Source organism: Meles meles, chromosome 11 (assembly GCF_922984935.1).
Source record: "Meles meles chromosome 11, mMelMel3.1 paternal haplotype, whole genome shotgun sequence".
In the NCBI taxonomy this organism is placed as follows: Eukaryota; Metazoa; Chordata; class Mammalia; order Carnivora; family Mustelidae; genus Meles; species Meles meles.
Genome location: NC_060076.1, coordinates 75,672,161 through 75,689,571, shown reverse-complemented (window position 1 = coordinate 75,689,571; position 17,411 = coordinate 75,672,161). Strand labels below are relative to the sequence as shown.

General features: G+C 39.6%; 1 protein-coding gene across 1 annotated transcript in view; it reads right to left on the bottom strand.

Annotated features, from left to right (window-relative positions):
• Positions 1 to 17,411, bottom strand: part of LOC123953043 (ras and EF-hand domain-containing protein) — a 74,462-nt gene that overhangs the window by 17,176 nt on the left and 39,875 nt on the right. The window contains exons 6-12 of the mRNA XM_046022951.1: positions 15,328 to 15,443; positions 12,803 to 12,871; positions 11,076 to 11,160; positions 10,081 to 10,169; positions 1,074 to 1,308; positions 623 to 760; positions 359 to 506 (exon numbers count right to left, since the gene is read on the bottom strand). Of these exons, the coding sequence (XP_045878907.1) occupies positions 359 to 506; positions 623 to 760; positions 1,074 to 1,308; positions 10,081 to 10,169; positions 11,076 to 11,160; positions 12,803 to 12,871; positions 15,328 to 15,443 (880 nt within the window). The remainder of the gene's footprint in view (positions 1 to 358; positions 507 to 622; positions 761 to 1,073; positions 1,309 to 10,080; positions 10,170 to 11,075; positions 11,161 to 12,802; positions 12,872 to 15,327; positions 15,444 to 17,411) is intronic.

Here is a 17,411-nt window from a genome sequence, read left to right as displayed (position 1 = left end):
TCGTTGTGTGTCCTTAGCACTTACAGCAGTATTGTGCTCCTAGGAGAACTCAGGAAATGTCTGCTGAATAAATAAATCTGTCATCTCTGGCTCAAAGCTTGGTCTGGCTGCTCTAACTGGCTAAATGGATACCTCTGTCCTTTGTCAGTCTTCTTTTCCTAAAGTTGGGCCTTCACCAAAACAGAAGACCATTCTGTAGATAAGGATACACACACACACACACACACACACACACACACACACACACCTATATATTATATATGTATACAGAGGGATCCATGAATATACTTTCTATGGAAAATAAAATCAAGCTAAAGCAAGGTCATTTCCCCATTACCAACTGGAGAAGGAACCATACCCAGGGTGGCACTTGTATTTCCTCGAAATTCATTCTTGCAGAGCCTCATGAGGAAACTAGACTTCCCCACTGCAGCATCCCCAGCAAGCACAATCTTGTAAGCCTTCTGTGAGCTGGAAGATTTATGGTCACCATTCACCACGTCTGTCTAGGGGGACAAAGCCACAGTGGGTGACAAAGGCCGTGCCAGTTGTCTTCCTAATAAGTTATAAGGCACCGAAAATTCACAGTGTTCATGAATAAAATATCCCAGAAACTACCTACCTGTGGTGACAGAGCTGAGATGGGCTTTCTTGAAGAACTGACGATGCTGCCCTCACTAGCGGACCCCTGGGGTTTCCAGTCTAAGACGGCAGCCACACCTTCGGCACCAAACGTCTCTTCATCCCTTATATCAGGAACCTGGTTTTTGTTATTTATTTATTTTTTTTTTAGTCAGCCATTAAAAAACAAAGTCTCTCATTACACATATATATTATGGATTAAAGAGAAGAAAAATACACAGATGAATCTATAGTCAGTTCTGTTATGGAACAGAGTCGCCCCAAATGGCAATCTGTGAAAATTTCTCCCTACCCTGATGAAGAAAAATACATTCTACTATGTTTCATATTTATAACCTTTCAGTTGTATTCCCACGACACATACAAGTCAAACAGGGTGATAGATTTCTATTGAAGGTACGGCCCAGGAGACAGTGATTTCTGGGGCTTACGTCTATGTCTGAAGCATCACCGCCAAAGATCTCCTGTGTGCCGTGTGACCTCGGAAGTGTCCTCTGGTGCCTGTATTCCACCTCCGAGTCATATTCGTTGGAGTCTCTCAGGGTAGACAAGCCGCTGTCAAAGCAGCTCTCGGGAAGGCTGTCCACCTCACAATTCATCCTCTGCATAGGGTCACAGAGGGCCAATGAGTCACAGTCCTCATCTACATAGGAGGAGCGGGATGACCTGGTGATAAAGGAGAAGACAGCTCTACCTGAGAGTTCACAAAGCTCAGGACTACACAGCAATGGACTCAAGAAGACCAACAACTCTCCCTTTTGCCAAGAATCACAATGTAGTCATGATTATGCATCAGGGAAAACAAAATGTTCAGAGCAACACCAGCTCATTCTATGCAACAATCAATTAAAATAAAGACACTCAAGTCTAATATTTAATAAAAATGAAGCCATTTTTAAAAATCACATTCTGGGGGCGCCTCATGGCTCAGTGGGTTCAAGCCTCTGCCTTCAGCTCAAGTCATGATCTCAGGGTCCTGGGATCAAGCCCCACATCGGGCTCTGCTCAGCGGGGAGCCTGCTTCCTCCTCTCTCTCTGCCTGCCTCTCTGCCTACTTGTGATCTCTATCAAATAAATAAATAAATAAATCTTTTTAAAAATCACATTCTGTATTTCCTAATAAGAAAGGAATTGCAGTGTCCAGAGCATAAATGCAATCTCAAGTTAAGAAAATGTATGCAGGAGATGTGAACCTTTTTACTCTAATGTGGTCAGGCCATACTCCAAACAACTTGTCCATTTCTGGATAACAGCTCTACTTTTTAAAAGGGATGCTGACAACCTAGATGGAAAACGTAACCATGATGACCGTGAGACTCAAAACACTCAGACACAAGAAACTGTTCCATGAGCTCAACTTCAGTCTTATTGGTGTCCCTCTTCAAATCCTCAGAGAAGCTGAGACATGAAGATGAAGAATACATTCTCTTAGGTTGCACAAGACAAAATAAGGGCCAACTGATAAGCTTTTCTAGGAGTCATATTTCTTTTTTTTTTAAAGATTTTATTTTTTTATTTGACAGAGAGAGAGATAGGCTGAGAGGCGGGCAGAGAGAGAGGAAGGAAAGCAGACTCCTTGCTGAGCAGAGAGTCCGATGCAGGGCTCAGTCCCAGGACCCTGGGATCATGACCTGAGCTGAAGGCAGAGACTTTAACCCACTGAGCCACTCAGGCACCCCGGGAGTCATATTTCTAATCAACATGGTAAAAATGACAGGCAATTAGAAAGGTGTGATACCAGAATATGAGACAGGGAGTTTTCTGCCACTAGGTGTGGATACATAGTCTAGTAAGATGCTTGTAGAAGAAGTTTCACAGGGAGGTCTCTCGGATAAAGGCAGGAACCCCTGGCTTCTATGGATGTTTCCATTTGTGAAATTCTCTCACATCTTATAAGTGAGGGAGAAATTAACATCCAACAAAAGAATCAAAAGAAACCACATTATTTCCCTATTTACTTTTGCTTTTCCATTTGAGTTTCCCAAAAACCTATTTATACTGAAATAATGGGGCACATTCATGGCTCAGTCAGTTAAGTGTCAGACTCTTGATTTTGGTTCAGGTCATGATCTCATGGTCATTGAGATTGAGCCCCACATCGGGCTCTGTGCTCAGGGTGGAGGTTGCTTGAGATTCCATCTCTCTCTGCCCCTCCCCCCCATCATGAGTCAAGAAGAAGAAAGAAGAAAGAAGAAAGAAGGAAGAAGAAGAAGAAGAAGAAGAAAGGGGGGAGGAGGAGGAACAATAAGAACAGGAAGGAAGGAAGAAGAGGAAAGGGGAGGGGAGAGGAAAGAAAAAAGAAAAGAAAAGAAGAAAAACAAGGGCCACAGCCTGTTTAGTCTCCATTACACTGGAACACTATCTTGGGTCACTTGACAAATACTGTCTCATCAGAATGTGGAAATGGGCAGAGTATATACTCCACAGAGATAAGAACAGTAAGAGATGAATATGTTCAGAAAACAGAGGGTGATCTCAATATAAATAAGTATAAGTGACATAAGTCTGAGAAGTCAAAAATATTTTGGTGCCAGGGTGCCTGGGTAGTGCAGTCGGCTAAGTGTCGGACTCTTGGTTTCGGCTCACGTCATGATCTCAGTGTTGTGAGATGGAGTCCCATGTTGGGCTCCATGCTCAGTTCTGAGTCTCCTTGAAGCTCTCTCTCCCTCTCCCTCTTCCCCTCCCGCTCATGTGCTCTCTCCCCAAAATAAATAAATAAATAAATAAATCTTTAGAAAACTATTTTAGTACCATTAGCAAATGCTTAAAATTAACTAAAAATGTAAGAACCACGAAATCCTCCCTAAATATGTTGCTTAATTACAAAGTATTTATCCTGGGGCCACATATTCAGACCATATTGTTAACTAGCTAGCTCTGTGTGTCTGTGTGCATACATACATTTTTTGTTGTTTCATCATTTATGAAATTATCTTTCTAAAACTTTTAGCCACACTATAAGGAACCTAAGAAAACCATTCTCATTATAATATAGCACAAACTACTTCAGCTCCATATCATTATTAATCAGAACTTTTTTTAAAAACATTCAGATTTTTGATAAAAAGGAAGAAGTGAAATACAGAATTGAGAAATCACTTCCATGGATATCTAGACTCCAAATTTAAAATACAGGTACAGATCAGATTTTCTCAAAGTCAACATATATATACCCTTTAAAAAAGTAAACTATTCTTACCTGCCCAAAATATATTTTCATAAGTAAGTACGTACAAATATAGCACAAGCTATATTTTTGTTACAAATCTTATAGAAACACAAAACTAAAACAAGTATACAAGTTAAAATCCAGTAAGGTCACAAAAGCAACAAAATTAAATTTAAAACATACTTTTAAGTTTTTATATTAGCATCAAAAACTTCTGATATTAAACTTCTGATATTAAAATAATGACCTTCCAAAGAGGACACCAGTCCAGACCCTGGTGGCCGACTGGTTATTATTCAGGGTGATGAGAACAAGAGTGTTCTATTCCTGTCCCTCTGAGCCACTGGCGTGTGATGACTTTGTCCCTTAGAACCTACTCTTGAGGAGTTCTTAATCCAGTACCAATGAGCCTTATTCATGGTGTATAATCTTTTCCAAAATGAACCATGGTAAAATTTCTGAAATAATTTTCAGTAATGTATCTTTTCCCTATGTGCTTAGAATTGGTCTTAAATATAAGTCCAGAAAAATCATGCTGCACCCACACAGTTTTTTAAAAGTAATGTCTTTTTCTCAATAACAGAGCAACTGAGCTGCCTACATGTCTACAAACCATCAACATTTGTTATTTCACAAATCAGTGACAGTAAAAACATCTGATACCTGTATAACATTTTCCTAAAGGTTATCACCAATAAGCCCTGGTAATAAACCTTCCTGACTACTTTGCTATTGCCAGGATAGTTAAGAACATTATTCTTTATGTTTTTGTTGATTTCAAGTTTTTATTTAAATTCTAGTTAGTATCTACCATATATCTATGGTAAAAGTGGTTTCAGGAGTAGAATTTAGTGATTCATGACTTACATGTAATACCCAGTGCTATTTACAGCAAGTGCCCTCCTTAATACCCATCATCCATTTAGCTCACCCCCCACTGTTTTCCCTCCATCTACCCTCAGTTTGCTCTCTGTAGTTAAGAGTCTTTTATGATTTGTTTTCCTTTCTCTTTTGATTGTTTTTCTTCCTCTATGTTCTTCTGTTTTGTTTCTTAAATTCCACATATGAGTGAAATCTTATGGTATTTGTCTTTCTGAGTTATTTTGCTTAGCACAATGCACTCTAGTTCCATCACCATTACGGTAAATGACAAGATTCCATTCCTTCTGATGGCCAATATTTCGTTGTATATATATACCACCTTTTCTTTTTCCATTCATCAGCTTGTATCCTTTGGGTAAATATCTAGTAATGTAATTGCTGGGTCACAGGGTAATTCTGTTGTGACTTTTTGAGGAACCTCCATACTGTTTTCCACTGTGGCTATACCAGTTTGTATTCCCAGCAACAGTGTAAGACGGTTCCTCTTTCTCCACACCCTCATCAACATTTGTTTCCTGTGTTGTTAGTTTCAGCCATTCTGACAGGTGTGAGGTGGTATCTCGTCATGGTTTTGATTTGTAATCCCCTGATAATAAATGATCTTGAGCAACTTTTCATGTGTCTGTTAGCCATTTTGTATGTCTTCTTTGGAAAAATGTCTATTCATGACTTCTTCCCATTTCTTAACTGGATTATTTATTTTTGGGTGTTGAGTTTCATTAAGTTCCTTATAGATTTTGGATACTAATCCCTTATCAGATATATCATTTGCATATATCTTCTCCCATTATGTCAGTTGCCTTTTAGTTGTGTTGACTGTTTCCTTTGCTGTGTAGAAGCTTTATATCTTGATGAAGTCCTAATAGTTCATTTTTGCTTTTGTTTCTCTTGCCTCCGAAGATGTGTCTAGTTAGAAGCTGCTATGGCTAAGATTTAAAAGGTTTCTGCCTGTGTTTTACTCTAGGATTTTGTTGGTTTCCTATCTCACATTCAGGTCTTTCATCCATTTTGAGTCCATTTTTTTCTGTGGTGTAAGGAAATGGTCCAGTTTCATTCTTCGGCATGTGGCTGTTCAGTTTTCCCAACACCACTGGCTGAAGAGACTTTTTTCCATTGGACATTCTTTCCTGCTTTGTCAGACTAGTTGACCACATAGTTGTGGGTCTTTTTCTGGATTTTCTATTCTTTTCCATTGATCTATGTGTCTGCTTTTGTGCCAGTACCATACTGTCTTGATGATGACAACTTTGTAATAGAACTTGAAGTCCAGAATTGTGATGTTTTCAGCTTTGGTTTTCTTTTTCTTCTTCTTCTTCTTTTTTTTTTTTTTTTTTTTTTTTTAAGATTTTGTTTATTTATTTGAGAGAGAGTGCACAAAAGTGAGAAAGATCATGTGAGCATGGTGGGGGAGGGACAATGGGAGGGGGGCATGTGGACTCTCCACTGAGCAGGAAGCCCAACCCAGGACTCAATCCCAGGATCCTGGGATCATGACCTGAGCCGAGGCAGACAGTTAACTGACTGAGCCACTCAGGTATCCCTTTGCTTTTCTTTTTCAAGACTTTTGACTATTTGAGGTGTTTTCTCTTTGCATACAAATTTTAGGGCTGTTTGTTCTAGTTCTGTGAAAAATGCTGGTGGTATTTTGATAGGGATTGTACTGAATGTATAGATTGCTTTGGGTAGCACAGACATTTTAACAATATTTGTTCTTCCAATCCATGGAACGTTTTTCCATTTCTTTGTGCCTTCTTCAATATATTTCATAAGTGTTCTATAGTGTTCAGAGTACAGATCTTTCACCTCTTTGATTAAGTTTATATTTCATAAGTGTTCTATAGTGTTCAGAGTATAGATCTTTTACCTCTTTGGTTAGGTTTATTCATGGGTATCTTATGGTTTTGGTACAATTGTAAATGGGATCTATCCCTTGACTTCTCTTTCTGCTGCTTCATTATTGGTGTATAGAAATGCAACAGATTTCTGTACATTGCTTTTATGTCATGTGACTTTGCTGAATTCATGTTACTGGCTCTAGTAATTTTTTTGGTTAAAGCATCATGTCATCTGCGAATGTGAAAGTTTACTTCTTACTTGTTGATTTGGGTGCCTTTTCTTTTTCTTGTCTGATTGCTGAGGCCAGGACTTCCAGTATTATGTTAAATAACAACTGTGAGAGCAGACATCTCTGTCTTATACCTATCCACAGAGGGAAAGCTTTCAGTTTTTCCCCTTTAAAGATGATATTAGTTGTGGGTCTTTCATATATGACCTTTATGATGTTGAAGTATGTTCCATCTATCCCTTCTTTGTTGAGGGTTTTTATCAAGAATGTATGTTGTATTTTATCAAATGCTTTTTTGGCATCTATTGAGGGGATCCTATAATTCATATCCTTTCTTTTATCAACTGATTGATTTGTGAATATTGAACCACCTCTGAAGCCCAGGAATAAATCCTACTTGATCATGGTGAAAAACGGTTTTACTGTACTGTTGGATTCAATTTGCTAGTATCTTGTTGAGAATTTTTACCTCTGCATTCATCAGGGATATTGACTGGACTGTGATTCTGCTCTTTAGGTGGGTCTTTGTCTGGTTTGGGGATCAAGGTAATACTGGTCTTGTAGAATTAGTTTGGAGTTTTTCTTCAATTTATATTTTATGGAACAGTTTGAGAAGAATAGGTATTAACTCTTCTTTAAATGTCTGGCAAACCCTTTCCCTGGCAAGCCATCTGGCCCTGGGCTTTTGTTTGTTGCGAAGTTTTTAATTACTGGTTCAATTTCTTTCTTGGTTATGGGTGTGTTCAAATTTTCTATTTCTTCCTGTTTCAGTTTTGGTAGTTTGTATGTTTCTAGGAATTTATCCATTTCTTCGAGATTGCCCAATCTGTTGGCATGTAATATATAATACGTAATATTGTCCTATAATTATTTCTATTTCTGTAGTATTAGTTGTGATCTCTCCTCTTTCTTTCATAATGTAATTTCTCCTTTCTCCTTTTTTTTTTTTTTTTTTTGATAAGTCTGGATAGGAGTTTATCAATTTTAGTAATTCTTTCAAAGAACCAGCTATTAGTTTCATTGATCTGTTCTATTGTTTATTTGTTTCACATTGTTTATTTCTGCTCTAATCTTTATTATTTCCCCTTTTCTTCTGGCTTTAGGCTTTATTTACTGTTCCTTTTCTAGCTCCTTTAGGAGTAAGATTGGATTGTGTATTTGGAATTTTCTTGCTTCTTGAGGTAGGCCTGTATTGCTATTTACTTCCCTCTTATGACTGCTTTTGCTGCATCTCAAAGGTTTTAGACTACCATGTTTTTATTCTCAGTTGCTTCCATGCATTTTTAAATTTCTTCTTTAATTTCCTGATCTTCGTGATCTTTCCAGGTTTTTTCTTGTGGTTGACTTCAAGTTGATATAGCATGGTGTCCTGAAAATATGAATGGTATGATCTCAATCCTTTTGTACTTGTTGAGGCCTGATTTTTTACCCAATTTGTGATCTATTCTGGAGAATGTTCCATTGGCACTTGAAAAGAATATATATTATCCTGCTTTATGATGAATTGTTCTGAGAATATCTGTTAAGCCCATCTGGTCCAGTGTGTCATTCAAAACCACTGTTTCCATGCTGATTTTCTGCTTAGATGATCTGCCCATTGCTGCATGAGGACGGTTTTAGCATCCCCTACTGTTACTGTATTATTATCAATGAGTTTCTTTATGTTTGTTATTAATTGATTCATATATTTGGGTGCTCCCAAGTTGGGGGCATAAATATTTACAATTGTTGGATCTTCTTGTTGGATAGACCCCTTAATTATGATAGAGTGCCCTTCTTCATCTCGTTATAGTCTTTGGTTTAATATCTATCATATCTGATATAAGTATGGCTACTCCAGCTTTCTTTTGATGTCCATTAGCATGATAGATGGTTCTCCATCCCCTCATTTTCACTCTGTAGGGGACTTTAGGTCTAAAATGTATTCCTTGGAAGGAGCATATAGATGGGTCTTGTTTTTTTTTTTTTTTTTTTATCCCTTCTGATACCCTTTATCTTTTGACTGGAGGATTTTGTTCATTTACATTCAGAGTTATTATTGCTAGATAAGAATTTAGTGCCATTGGATTCCTGTAAAGTCACTGCTGCTGGAGATTCTCTGTTCCTTTCTAGTCTTTGTTGCTTTTGTTCTTTCTGTCCCACAGAGAGGGGTCCCCTTTAGTATTTACTGCAGGGCTGATTTTTGTGGTCAGGAACTCCTTTGGTTTTTTGTTTGTCTGGGAAACTTTTTATCTCTCCTTCTACTTTGAATGCTAGCCTTGCTGGATAACGTATTCTTGGCTGCATATTTTTCCCAGCATGTTGAATATATCATGCCACTCTCCAATGGCCTGCTGGGTTTCTATGGAAAGATCTGCAGAACCATGCCTTTGCACCTCCTACCTACTACTAAGTAGCTTCTTTTCTCCCTCTAGTTCTGCATTTTGTTCTCTCAGTATTCAGATCTATTCTTGAGTATTTGGAAGATCCGATATTTATCTAGCTGTGTTTGAGGGACAAGGCAAGCATAGGGTCCCCCTACTGCTCTGCCATCTTAACTCTCAATACATTTTTATTCTTTAGAACAAAAGATCTCAAATGCAAAGTGGATGAATATGAATTGGAAAGTTGAATTGGAAATGGAGAGCTAGAAGCCCATAGCTTATGCCTTAACTTCTACTTTCAAGGTTTGATATCCCCCAAATTTAACTTTTTAAGTAATAACAATGGACATATGTATTTATACACACAAGTACACACATGTAATCTTTCAGTCCTTGTCACCAGATCTCAGGTTACATAGGAATAATATATCACTTCATTTGATTCAAAATAGAGCTAAATTCTCACTTCTGTTAAATCTCTCTGACTCAATACAACAGCTCACAAACGTCTACTAGTCATGTTTCTATTTGTTTTGAAAGTTTCCTCGAACACAGCTTACATAATATTATGGTAAGCTATTAAACATTTGCAGATCATGCCAAGAGTCTCAACATCCTATCCCACATATATGGCAACATCCAACACTATAGTTCTGCTTGTTTCCCTCTAAGAATTTTCAGAGTTCACTTCTGAGGAACAAGATGTAACGAGAGAATGAGTTCAGGGGAAGCAGACATAAAAACAGGTCATAACAATGTCTTAAGGAAATCACTTTGCCCTCTCTGAAACATTTCTACTTTGAATCTTTACAGGTTTCAGAAATTTTAAATAAGGTAGCAGAAAATAGAAATTAGTGTCCAAAGTAGATTCTACTGTTTTAATTCCCCTCTAAGGAAATTTACTTTCCTTTTCACTCTGATCCAGAATTCAAATGAAAAGTAAGTAGGTGTTACCATACCTGTCATAGCCCAGAGGATGAGGAGAATGACCATTAAATTTGGGACTGCTCCTGGAAATTGTATTCCCTGGTGATATATTACTTATGCGCTGAAATACATAAAATATATAAGCAACATTTTGTTATTCCATAAACACATAATACATATACACATATATATAACACACTAATTAACTTCTAAGGTAATTAAAAGTTTGGTACCCTACATGAGTAAATGTGAGCACAAACACCAAGATAACTCCGGTAGTACTCTCTCTGCATTGTGTCTTAGATCCAAATCCCACTGCATGAGCCATAAAGGGCATCCTGGTTGCCTGCATTGTCTAGGACTCTGCAATACCAACATCTTTGGATTTATCTCTTCTCAAACTATAATTTGGCTCAGTGACTGAGCTAAAGGCTAAGGCCTAAAGCTAAGGCAAAGGAACCCTAAACTTGAAGCTGACCCCCAAAAGTGGGAGAAGAGGATTTCTGACACATGTAGTCAGGAAAATTTCCTCAAAATTCCAAGACGAGCTTAGCTTGTCTCTGTAGCAGTGTTTTAAATCCAAGGCCCCCACTCTGATCATCTCACGACCTAAAGAATACTCAGTGTGTCTAAACACACTCCTCAGCCAGAAGCACCTTCTCCCTCCTCTGAAATGGGAAGTATTTTCTTCCTACTTCGATAAGATTTCCCATTTTTTTCTTCTATCATTACTATCTGTGCACATCTGAACTCCCTACTACACTATAAACTCTTCCAGGACCCAGCTCACACCTTATATATCTTTCTCTGGTTTCCTTGAACAGCTAACAGACAGTTGGTGAACATCTAGGCATTTATCTCGGCAGAAGGGTAGCATATCCTTTAATTTGGGAAAATGTTGCCTCCTCTATTGAAATGGAATAGTTTCGCATTTTTGTAAGTTCCCCCTTTAAGAAGATACATGATCTTCATCAAAACACTCTACTATAAGAAAGAAGAGAATGCATTATAAAATTCCGCTACATACCAAAGATCTGCTGAACTTGCTGTAACTGTTTTCAAGGGCGCTCCTAAGGCCATCATTACTGTCATGTAACTTCCGATTAGCTGTTCTACATAGCAAATAAACAAACAGATAAGGGAAGTTGGGGTAAAAGTCACCTTCTTCACAAGCTGCGAAGTTCAGAACACTGAGTTACTTACCACCTCTTGTAACTTTCTATCACTCCTCTTCAAACCTCATAAACTGAGATCATAATTCACTACTAGAACTACAACTTAATTGATGGATTACCTCTCTTTTAAAGGTCTCAAGGCATTCAGGAATTAGCTATGCTGTTGGAACCCACTGTTCCCTCAGGTAGCTTCGCAGTGTAAATAGGTTTCTTGAAGGTCTCTGTTTCCTAAATGCCTGGACCCAGGTGGCCCCATGTGCCACTCTCTGTCCCTGTGCACATGTCCCAGCCAGGAGTAGATGCAATGTGTTATGTCACACTTCTTCCGGCTCCTCCCATGTCTTCCTTGTGGCCTGATGCTGCCCACTGGGCACTGTCAGGTACCGATGAAATGTTCTGATGTTGACTCTGGTTTCAAATCCCATGCAGGCGTGTACCTTCCATATCAATGATGGGAGTCATCTGACTAGTCAGAGCGGTGGCATCTCTTCTAAAAACTGAGGACAATAACAGAGCTTCCGCCTGAGAGTGGCCAATCTGTCTCTACTTAAGGCTGATCCATCCTTCAGATCTCAGATTGGTTGCTGCATCCACAAGAACACTTCCTGGACCTTCCTGGTTAGGAGGAAACTCTGCACTATATGCCCCCAGTAGGTACACCCCTTCCCCTGATCCCACTTCTTTGACATTTTAATGTTTATTTCTATAATAAGCCATCAGTTTCCATCTTTTTCCCCTAGATGAGCCCCATAAAGAGACAGAGAGACTTTTTTCTTTTCTTTTTACTTGCCATTCTATGCTCAGTTCCTGGCATACCTGACCTGTAAAAGGTGTTGAATAAAGTCTGCTGGACGAATGAATAAATGAATGAACAGGATTACTGTAACAGGTCAACTCTGTAACTGCCACAGGTGAGACTTAACAATCATTCAAAATGGGGAAAAAAAACTTGCCAAGTCTGATCCTCCTTCATCTGGGGAGACAAACCAGAACTTAGGGTAGAAGAGATTGCTGAGGTAGAGGAGGGGGAGGTCTTGTGGGGAAGGCCCTCAGAAGCTGGAATTACGGTAATGTGGGTGTGAAATTGATAAGCAGGTGTAATATTTTCAGTAGGGTTAAAAAAAAAAAAAACCTAAGAAAAATAGCCATCTCACCAAGAACAATATGTTGGGCAAGAATGATCGTGGGTGTCCGGCGCTTTGACGTGAGCTAACAGGAGATTCCTGACAGCTTCTCGGTGTGCTGAGCTGCAGAGACAGCCGCTGAGGTCTGAGTCCTGAGTCTTTATGGAGGTGTAACAACATCTCACCTGACTGGTGAGGACTTAGGGAGAATTATACTCTAGTCCCTGGATTGGAATAGTTTATTTAGGATTAAAAGCAGGGGCAGGCCAAATATTTATTTAGGATTAAAAGTAGGGGCAGGCCAAATGCTGAATGCACCACAGTGAGAAGAAACCCACATGGACCTGCAAACCCAGTCTTGAGAGTATGACCACTCGTGTGACATGGGGCACATGTCTCATTCACAAAACATTAGGAAAATATAAATGAAATGAGCGTTTTATATGAGAACTTACTGGAGTATTTCAATTTGCCTCTCAAGACTATTTCGATCTTCTGTGTACTCTCGGATTATTTCCAGATCCCTGTAAAACCATATTTTATATTTGAACCAGGATTAGGTATGCAGACCTGCCTTACACCTATCCTCCAGAACCCCCTTCACCTTTCTCAAAGATCTGTGTCCTTGCCCATGGTTTTCTATCGTTCAGTCCCTCTGTGTGGTCAGCAGTCCCACACGCCTGCATACCCCCCTCTGCTTCCTGTGCGAGGTCTTGCTCTCCCTCCCAAAGTCAGCTCCATTCCTCACAGGACCATGACCCTTCACCTTCTGCTAAAGCCCCTCTCCCCAGGCACTCATTACTAGTCCCTGCAACCCAGCCTGCTCTCTCTACTTTGACCCTCCTCTGCTCTTTCTCCGCTTTAATGCAATCCCAGCCCAGCTGTTTTTCTCCTTCCTTGTGATTCCTTCTCCTCTCCCTGCCTGGCTCTCCCCTCTTCACCATAAAGCAAATAGAAGTCCACAGGACCAGGCTCTCTCCGTCTGTCATAAAACCATGCTCAGTGATTCCTGTTGCTTTATTACAAAGCTCTGGCCTTCTCTTGGTAATGTCCCCTGAAAACTTCAGCCACTCACTGCCAGCCCCTATTTGGCCCCAGCCTCATTTCTAAGCAGACAAACCCCATCACTAGCTTTCAAAGACTCTCAGGCTCTCAGCTGTCATCCACAATAACCTGTCTACTCACTCTCTTGATGATAAAGCGAAAAGTTTCCTGGGGTGCCTGGGTGGCTCAGTCATTAAGCGTCTGCCTTCGGCTCAGGTCATGATCCCAGGATCCTGGAATTGAGCCCCACATCAGGCTCCCTGCTCTGCTGGAAAACCTGCTTCTCCCTCTTGCACTCCCCCTGCTTATGTTCTCTCTCTCACTGTCTCTATCACATAAATAAATAAAATCTTTTAAAAAATAAAATTAAAAAAAAAAGATTCCTAACTGACAATAGGAATTCAAGCTCCTTAGCCAAAAATGCTGGGCCTTTGCATTATAGCCTTAAACTGGCTTTTAAATTTTTAGATTTTTTTTTAAAGATTTTATTTATTTATTTGACAGAGAGAGAGATCACAAGTAGGCAGAGAGGCAGGCAGAGAGAGAGAGAGAGAGAAGCAGGCTCCCCACTGAGCAGAGAGCCCGATGCGGGGCTCGATCCCAGGACCCTGAGATCATGACCTGAGCCGAAGGCAACGGCTTAATCCACTGAGCCACCCAGGCGCCCCAAATTTTAGATTTTGTTTAACTTTTACTCTTCTATTCGAAATACCTTTTCCTATCCAGAGGTCTAAGCACTGTTCCCCAAGCCAGTCTTACCTGTCCCTCTGTTCTTGCCTCTCCCTTGCTTACTGCTCACTTAGAGCAACTCTGAGACTCTTAAGAGTCTCTGAAATGGAGAGACTAAAAGTCTGTATCTCATAGGACATACTGTGGATTGCAAGAGTTAATGCTAGGAAGGTCCTATGCACAGTGCCTATCAAATGACAGGGCCGCCTGTGTAACCTCACGGACATTGCCCCGATCCCTCCAACCTCCGATCAGCACAGGCCAGCTCCTCCCAAGCTGACCTCAAGCGTCTCCTCTCTAATAAATCTCTTCACCTCTTCTGAATAAAAAGGACATTTTATCTACCATCACATGGCAATGGACCCAACCAGCAACATTGCTGGGATTGTTTCTGACACTGCTCAGCTCCTACGAAGCTCCATAACCTTTCAGCTTTGTGCCTTTCTCAAAGAACCTGAAATTCTCATACAGCAGAGACCACATCTTTGCTTTTCTTTTTTTCATATATTCCACACTCATTACTCCTTCTGTAAGTCAGGAACCTGCATACAATAAGTACTTAAATGTTTCACTGCTGACCATTACAGGACCTTAATTGTGATTAAAGTTTGCAAGCAAATAAAACAAAAAGCATGACATTTTCCCCAAGGGTACAAGTTTATATAGACACATGCACACATATGTATGTATTTTGGATGTATATCTCCATATATGCATTTGTATGCAAATCTGTGAATGCAAATACCCACGTAAGTATCCATATATATAGACATATATGGGTATATGGATATATATGGATACTTACATAGGAATTTGCATATATATATATATACACATATATGTATGTATATGCATACATACATATACATGTGTGTATGTACACCTGTGTGTGTGTACTTCAATTAGAACTGACCGCCAACATTTTAGTTATATACTCTTCTGCTCCCAATAATTCAAACATCTATTAAGCCCTGCACTCTCCAAAGCAGTCAATAATTATACTCATTAATCTTTTTGTTAAAAAAATTTTAAACACAAAAATCACCAGGAAATAGGACACTGAAAGTGAAATCTTTGGAAAGCAAAGAACATACCAGCAAGGCCAATAAATTACCTTTTATGATTACATAGCTGACTTCATTCACACGGATGGCCATCTAGACAAACAACCTGCTCAAACTAAAGAATAAAATGCCAAGTTTCATACCTTTCTGAATTTAGAGTCTGATCGGCATAATCACTTTTCAAAGCATCTAATTCGCTCTGAAGAAAGGCTATGTTTGTCTGTGCTTCTAAAAGATCTTTTTTAACTTTCTGATTTTCCTGAAGGAAAGGAACAGCACAAGCATTAGATTTCGGGCATCTTCCACCCGGGAGAATCAAGTGTAATGGAACCTCATACCCCACCCCACACCTCCACATCCTTCACATCTTGGGTGTTTGAAGAACTAGTTACCAATTCAAGGTGATTTGAAAATATCATAAGGTAGTAAGGTCTCAAAAAGCTAAATCTTTGAAATTGTTCTTTTTTTAAACATTTGACATTTGGTGCCAAAAAACTCCACTCAAGACATGATCGTGATGTACTTTAACATGTTACTGGCAAATTAACTCAGATCAGACACGTAAACATCTGTTTTACTCAATGAGAGCTATGAATCTACCGACAAATATGCTGTGGAATTAACAGTATTTATCACCAGGCAGACTGGCTAATTTTTACAATAAATCTCATCATCTAACATTTGTGATTTTTGCACTTAAAAATAGTGTGGTTTTTTAAAAAAAGTCTATGTTTTTCTTAAAATAGAAGAAAAAAACACTGGAGGCTGCCAGTACAAAATGATGGACTGAACACTCTTCTTTCCCTTTGAAGACCCCATTCCCATGAAATACCAAATAACATGAAATAAGCCAATACAGGTTACAAGAATGCAAGAGGGGCCCCCCAACAGTCAAGTGAATTAAATACATTTCTGGGAGATGGAAACCAGATGGAAATGTGATGACAGAAAAGAAGAGAGCAGGAGCACAGTAGGTCTGGAAGAGGTGTGGGAAAGGGTGTACGACAGAGCAAAGGAGGAGGCAATTAGCTAGGCAGCACCGGCCCCCCAACAGGTGGAAATGGAGCTTAAAAACAGAGATTAAATTTGTGTATTAAGGCATGCAGCCCGCAGCCCCCAGGCCATCCTCTCTTACACTAGCAAAGAATAGCACATAGTCAGACTCAATTCCCAAGGCAGTAAGACAGGGCTTGTCTTTTTAAAAAGAACTGAAGTGGGTGCCTACGTGGCACAGACAGTTAGGCATCCAACTCTTGGTTTGGGCTCAAGTCCTGATTTCAGGGTCATGAGATAGAGCGCTGCCTCAGGTTCGGTGGTCAGCATGGAGTCTGTTTCAGATTCTCTGCCTCTCCTTCTGCCCCCATTTGCTCTCTCTCTCTTTCAAATAAATAAAATCTTTAAAAAAGGAAAAGAACTGAATGACCCCTATACAGAGTCCTAAGGCTTCTTATCCATATCCCACTCCTTCCGGTCATAAGGGGTCCCCCATTCCAACAGCCAACTTCACACACACAGTTCCTAGGAAGACACCCTCTCAGGGAGGAGGTCCCAACGTAAACAGACGTATTTGCCTAGCTGCAAAGGAGTCCTACAACAGCTACCTAAAATGTTCAGAAATTCCAGGATGATGTATGGGGAGTGAGTTTAAAAAACAATCAGTCCAATAAGAACTGAAATTTTGGAGACTCCAAAATTAACATTTTCAAGGAGAAAAAACAAATTCCACACATCAGGAAGAATAAATAAGAAGTTGGAAGGCATCAGTGGATGATATCCTGAAGATGCCAGTTTCTTTTTACAAGAAAGCAAACTCAACCAGGAAATGCAAGAAAAATTAGCAACTCTACAAGAAAGTCATAATCCAAATACAAAGCTAAGATATGGCAAAATTTGGAACTGATGTCACATTCCAACTTGACCATGAAGCTAGGAGCCTTCTCTTCTGAGTGGTATGGGGATAATGAATGGAGAGAAAGAAATGCACTTGCAGCAAGCTGGCTCAATTCTGGGCTCGGCAATGAGAATATTTAGAGTCCTGACAAAGGAAATGTTCCCTAGCATTCACCGCAGGTGGGAAATCATTGAGGATAATAGCCTGAATAACATGTTTGGTCAAAGGTACATCAGAGGCTTTCTCTCACTGCAGTATTAATTTCTCTCCATCCCCAGAACACCGATAACCAGCATGATCATGTCTAGACATCGAAGAGGAAATGTATTTCTGGAA